The sequence below is a fragment of the Penaeus chinensis genome, chromosome 14 (assembly GCF_019202785.1).
Source record: "Penaeus chinensis breed Huanghai No. 1 chromosome 14, ASM1920278v2, whole genome shotgun sequence".
NCBI classification, from domain to species: domain Eukaryota; kingdom Metazoa; phylum Arthropoda; class Malacostraca; order Decapoda; family Penaeidae; genus Penaeus; species Penaeus chinensis.
This window is the reverse complement of record NC_061832.1, coordinates 22,687,788-22,694,093: the sequence shown is the minus strand read 5'-3', so window position 1 is coordinate 22,694,093 and position 6,306 is coordinate 22,687,788. Positions and strand designations below refer to the sequence as shown.

Sequence of the window (6,306 nt, the reverse complement as noted above, 5' to 3'; positions counted from 1 at the left end):
GCCGTTGGAACGGAGTCCCGGTGTCACGGACGAGCCTTTCCTGGAGGGACTTGCGCAGACAGCCCTTCACGGAAGGAGGTCATTTCCCTCCCGAAGGAGCGCGAGACAGACAACGAGCAGAACAGGACAAACATCAGGCGGACGGCTGTTGTGTTTCACGGCAGATCCTGTGTAGCACACGGCGGCTGCGGGAGCGGGGCCCTCGCACTTCGACTAGAACACACGTTTAGTACAAATATCTTGTCTTTTGGAATTCTAAATAGACTATACTTTTCTCTCACAGATTAGGTCTTTCGGCATTTAAAATACACTAATAAATATGCGAGTTGTCACTCGGTGGGACTATCTCGAACTTGAGTCACTGAACGTTTCTGGGCCACTTGTGGGCGTGTCACTGTGGGCGTGGTAACACTGGGGAGGAGAAGCCCTTGAGGGCATGTGATCACTGGGGGGGGGGGGGGGGGGGGGACAGGAGAGTGACAGAGGGGGACGCGAGTGTCACTCGAGGGCGCAGGGTGTGGGCGTGCGGGCGGCCTACTCGTCCCTCTTCTTCTTGGCCTTGCCCTCCACCTGGATGGTCCGCGTCGTCAGGTCGACGCAATCGCTGAACGAGGGCTCGGTGCCGCCCGCGCTGTAGTCGTGGCCGGCGAGGCGCGACAGCGACAGGATGTACGAGCACGCTATTCTCAGCACCGACAGCTTCGACAGTTTCTGGTTGTGGCTGTAGGCCGGCACCGACGTCCGCAGCTTCTCGAAGGCGGCACTGATGGTGTGGACGCGGTTGCGCTCGCGCGCGTTGGCCTCGATGCGCCGCTCCCGCGTCATGTTCTTGTAGTTGCGCTGCTTCTGCTTGCTGGGCTGCAGCAGGGCGTGGATGGTGTCGTCGTCGTCGGGCGGGCACGCGTCGCCGCCCAGGCTGCCGGGCACGTCGTCCTCGCCGTCGGCCGGCGCCCGCGACGGGCTGTCCGACGCGATCAGGGACTCCACGCTGAGGAACTTGGACGGCGCCTTGCCCGCCTTGCGCACCACGCTCACCTCGGCGCGCGCGGCGGGGTGCACGCCCGCGCTCGGACTCGGGCCCTCCGGCGCCGCCACGCGCGTCACCAGCGGTAGCGGCAGGTCGTCGCGGGGCACGCGCTCCCCCGGGGGCGTCCGCGGCGGCGGAGACTTCGGCGGCGGCGACGCGGGAGGCAGCTGCGTGGGGAGCAGCGGCCGGGGCAGCGGGTACGAGTGCGGGAGCAGCATGGGGTAGTGGTGCGGGCTGAGGGCAGGCGTGAGGCCGGGCGTGAGCCCCGCCCACCCCAAGGGATTGACCACCCGCGGGTAGCTCCACTGGGCGGTGACGGGCGGCCACGCAGGCGGGATCAGGAGGGGCGGAAAGGCGCCCATGGGCGGCCTCCTGAAGGAGCTGAGCAGTGGGTAGTGCTGCAGGAGAGGCGGCGCCCCCGGGGACGGCGACGAGGGCGCGCTCTTCTCGGAGACGTCGGTGGCGCCATCGGTGCGGGCGGCCTTCGCGGAGCGGGGGCGGGTCGGGGCTGTGCGGGCGCTTGGGTGCCGCCTCGTGGCACAGGCGTCGAGGCTCGGCGGGCTTGCGGCGGCTGCGGGCTGCGGCGCGCGTCCCGGGCGACAGCGGCGCCGCGCCCGTGTGCGGCTCCACGGGGCTGGCGGGCGGACTGGCGGGCCCTGGGGAGGCGCGGGCGGCGTGGACCGGGTACTCCTGCCTCAGCGCGGAGTAGTGCTTGCGGAACTTGTGGAACTTGTGGTGGGCGGGCGGCGTGGGCGGGGTGGGCGGGCGGTGGGGGTGATGGCCGCGGATGGGCTGGACGCGCACCTCCACGCTGTCCTCAGAGGCGTCGGTCGGGGAGTGGTCGTCCTCGCTCAGGAAGTCTTCGCGCGTGCCTCCGCCCTCCACCTCCTCCTCCATGCTCCTGCGGGACAAAAGGCCTCGGGTTAGGGCGGCTGTGGGGGTGGTGATGATGGTGATGTTGAGGATGATGATAATAATGATAATAATAATAATTATAATAATAATAATAATAATAATAATAATAACAATGATAATGATGCTGATGATGTTAATAATAATAATAATAATAATAATAATAATAATAATAATAATAAAAGTAATGAATACTTGGTGTTCAGCACAAACACACACACACACATTCACACAAATATAGATACATCAATAGATAGAGTGATAAAGGTCGAGAATAAGAGAGAGAAACACAAGATAAAAAGAGCGAGAGCGAAGGAGCGAGCGAGGGAGCGAGCGAAGGCATAAATACTCGTTCCTCGGCAAACAAGATCATTAAGGGCCGATCTCCAGCAGTTCCCACAATCAAGTCTCCGAGACGTTTAATCACTGGGTGGGGGCGAGGGGGCGGGGGCGGGGGATGTGAAGGAGGAAGGGAAGGGGAAGGAAAGGGAAAGGAAAGGAAGGGATGGGAAGGGAAAGGAAGGGAAGGGAAGGGAAGGGAAGGGAAGGGGAGGGGAGGGAAGGGGAAGAAGAGGAAGGGGAGGGAAGGGAAGGGGAGGGAAGGCAAAGGAAGGGAAGAGAGGGGAGGGGAGGGGAGAGAGGAGGGGAAGAGGAGGAGAGGAAGAAGAGGAGAGGGGAAAGGGAAAGGAGATGTGAAGGGGGCAAGAGGAGGGGAAGAAGAAAGGAAAGAGGAAAGGGAATAGGAAGGAGACAAAGGGGAAAGGAAAAGAAGAGGAAGAGGAAGAGGAAGGGGAATGGTGAAGATGTACATTTATTGCTGCGTTCACGTCCGCCCCGCGAGGGAATGAACGGGCTTTAAATGCTCTCGGAAGTGCAGCGAAGTACCGCCTGCGGCTACTTATGCGTGGAGTCCGAAGGGGGGGGGGGGGGGAGGAAAGGAACGAAGGAAAAAGGGAGAGGAAAGAGAGGGAGGGAATAAAGGAAGGAGGGAGGGAAAAGGGAAGGAGTGAAAAGAGAAGAAAAGAGATAAAAAAGAAAAGAGAAAAGAGAATAAAGAAAAACGAGAAGGCAAAGAACGAGAGAGAGAGAGAGAGAGAGAGAGAGAGAGAGAGAGAGAGAGAGAGAGAGAGAGAGAGAGAGAGAGTGAGAAAGAAAGAAAATGAAAATGAGAATGAGAATGAGAAAGAGAAAGAGGGAGAGAAAAAGAGAAAGAAAGAAAAAGAGGAAAAGAAAAAGAAAGAGAAAAATAGAGAAAGAGATAAATAGATAAAAGAAAGAAAGAAAGAAAGAGAAAGAGAAAGAGAGAGAGAACAGAATTCGAACGAGCGATTCCGCGACCCAGGTCCCATCGCCGTCTCCGTCCCAACTACCATTGGGCCCATAAACACACAACGATCTCGTAAAGGGGTTTAGCGGCCGCCAGGAGCCCCAATCAGACCAATTTAGGGATAAATGTATCGGCAGAGGATGTTTGCCATTCCTGAAAAAAAGAGAGAAAAAAAAAGAAGAAAATATCCAGACGACTTAATTGAAAAGATTCCTCCTTCGTCTCTGTATTATAAGCTTTATTCTTTCTATTCGCTTTTTTGTTTTATATTTGTTCTATACTTCGTTTCTTTTGTTTCCACTTTCGCTTTTTCTCACCTGTTTTTGGCCTTTTGTATTTTTATTCTTAAAAAGAAGAAGAAAAAAATATCGGATATACTTTCTACAACGGAAGGAAGGAGATTATGTACCAATTAATATTTTCTTCTCACTTTCTCTTCTTTACTTCTTTCCCACCTATTCCCTTCTTCTTTTCCCTTGCTTCTCTCCCTCTCTTCCATCCCTCCTCTCTCCTTTTCGTTCTCTTCCTTCTTTTATTTCTTTCCCTCTCGTACACCGTTCCTCTCCCCTCCCCTCCCCCCTCCCCCCGCCTCTCACATCCTTCCTCTCTCTTCTCGTATTCCTTCCTCCTTTTTTTCCCCCTTCCTTCGTCGTACTTCCTTCCTTCCTTCCTCCTCCGTCTATGGGAACATCACGATCTCTGTCACGGCCGATTAATCAGGCGTAATTAATTAATTATCTCTGCGGTTGTACAAAGGCCCTGAGACGAGCGATTCATTCTGTGGTTCGTTCCGTTTCACTTTTTTGCAACTGGTCTTTTTTTTTTTGTGTCTTGCCCTCTCGTCTCGTCTCTCTTTCTCTCTGTCTCTCTTTTTTTCTCTCTCTGTCTCTCTTTCTCGTCTCTTTTTCCTTCTCTGTCTCTCTTCCCGTTTCGTTTCGTTTCGTCTCGTATCGTCTCGTCTCTCCTCTCTCTCTCTCTCTCTCTCTCTCTCTCTCTCTCTCTCTCTCTCTCTCTCTCTCTCTCTCTCTCTCTCACTCTCACTCTCTCTCTCTCTCTCTCTCTCTCTCTCTCTCTCTCTCTCTCCTCCCTTCTTCCTTTCAAGAAAACGAGGGAAACAAAGAAAATAAACTGTGGTTTATGGGACAGCGACGAAATGACAATTTAATGGAAGAAATAAAAGACGCGAATGTTTAGTGAAGGGATCTTTGGGGATTACAATAAAAAGAAAATATAGAGAGAACGAAAATAAAGGGAAATAAAAGGAAAAAAAAATACACGATAAAATAAAAGAAACACTAGATGCGTATTTACTCTGAAAGGGATTCCTATGAAAGTACAAGAAGAACGAAAAGAAAATAGAGGACAGACTCAAGTAAAAAAAAAAAAAATAATAAAAAATAATAATAATAGTGCAAATAATAACACAGATGTTCAAAGAACTGAAAGGAGGGGAAAGGGAAGACAAGCGATGTTGCTTAGAGGAAAAAAAAAATGGCTTTGGTGTCAGGAGCTTATCAATGTCTCTCCCGGCGCTGGTCTCCCCGTAACAAAAGACGGTCTTCATGCGTGAAAATGGGATTGTCTATCAGCCGAGGATGTTTCAATTTAGGCGATCCACAGAAAACGGATCGAGGCCTTTTTTTTCTTGTTTTTTTATGCGTGTTTTCTCTCTCTCTCTCTCTCTCTCTCTCTCTCTCTCTCTCTCTCTCTCTCTCTCTCTCTCTTTATTCTCCTCTCTTTCTCTATTCATCTCTCGTTACTGCTTTTTTTAAGATAAGTTAGATTTTATGCGTTTCTCTCTCTCTCTCTCTCTCTCTCTCTCTCTCTCTCTCTCTCTCTCTCTCTCTCTCTCTCTTTATTCTCCTCTCTTTCTCTTTTTAACTCTCGTTCGTGATTTTTTTTTTTTATAGATTAGATCAGTTAGATTATACAATCTATCAAAAGATAAAAAATAATAGAAAGGAAGATAATATAGATGTGGAAATATATATTGTCAATATTTTTTTCCAATCTCTTTTCTTTCATCTTTTATTGTCTTTTCTCTCGTCTTCTCCTATGTTATCACTTTTATTCCCATGATTCTCATTTTCACTATCTCTCGCTTCGGTCATGCACGTTATATTACACGTTTGCTTCATAATTCCAACCTTTTTTGTATCACTCTAGTTACTACGCTCTATCTATCTTTTATCTATCTTTCTCTATGCATAAGTTTATCTACCAGTCTACATCCTGAAACATCTACTTTTTTTTTAGTACATCTATCCATCAATTATTCATTCAACAGCGCCAGCTCAGCAAGTCTGCTCGCCTGTCAGTCTGTCTTTCTGAATATCAACCTGTCTGCCACATACACGGCCCCGGCAGACAGCCTCGGGTCTCGGGTCTGCCTGGCCGTGGGAACAAAATCACTGGATCGGAATATTTGCTTTCTTCTTCAGTCCTCGTCATGCATGGTGCGTCCGGGCTGTGATGTGTGCCGCGGGGGGAGGAGGAGGAAGAAGAGGAGGAGGAGGAAGGAGGAGGGGGGGGAGGAGGTGGAGGAAAGGAGAGGGGGGAGGGGGAGGAAAGGAGGAGGGGGAGGAAAGGAGGAGGGGGAGAGGAAAGGAAGAGGGAGAGGAAAGTAGGAGAGGGAGGAAAGGAAGAGGAGGAGGAAAAGAGGAGGGGGAAGGAAAGGAGGAGGGGGAGAGGAAAGGAAGAGAGAGAAGAAAGGAAGAGGGGGAGGAAAGGAGGAGGAGGAGGAGGAAAGGAGGAGGAGGAGAGGAAAGGAGAAGGGAGAGGAAAGGAGGGGGGGAGAAGGAAGGGGAGGAAAGGAGGAAGAGGAAAGGAGGAGGACGATACTGCTGCTGCTGCTGATGATAATGACGACGATGACGATGATGATGAGAAAGAGATGGTGACGCAGTGAAGGTGGCGTTGATAGTGGAGGAGGAATAAGAAAAAGCGGCGGGAGAGTTCGAGAAAAAAAAAGGAAGACGGAAAAACACGGACGGAAGGAAGACGGCAACGGAACACGACCGAGCGGAGGTCACCGTCAGCG

At 51.5% G+C, this 6,306-nt stretch overlaps 1 protein-coding gene across 1 annotated transcript in view; it reads right to left on the bottom strand.

Annotated features, from left to right (window-relative positions):
* Positions 1-445: 445 nt before the first annotated feature.
* LOC125032134 (vegetative cell wall protein gp1-like) overlaps positions 446-6,306 on the bottom strand; it is a 24,365-nt gene continuing 18,504 nt past the window's right edge. The window contains 2 exon segments of the mRNA XM_047623165.1: positions 446-1,524; positions 1,526-1,928. Of these exon segments, the coding sequence (XP_047479121.1) occupies positions 535-1,524; positions 1,526-1,928 (1,393 nt within the window). The 3' untranslated portion in view covers positions 446-534.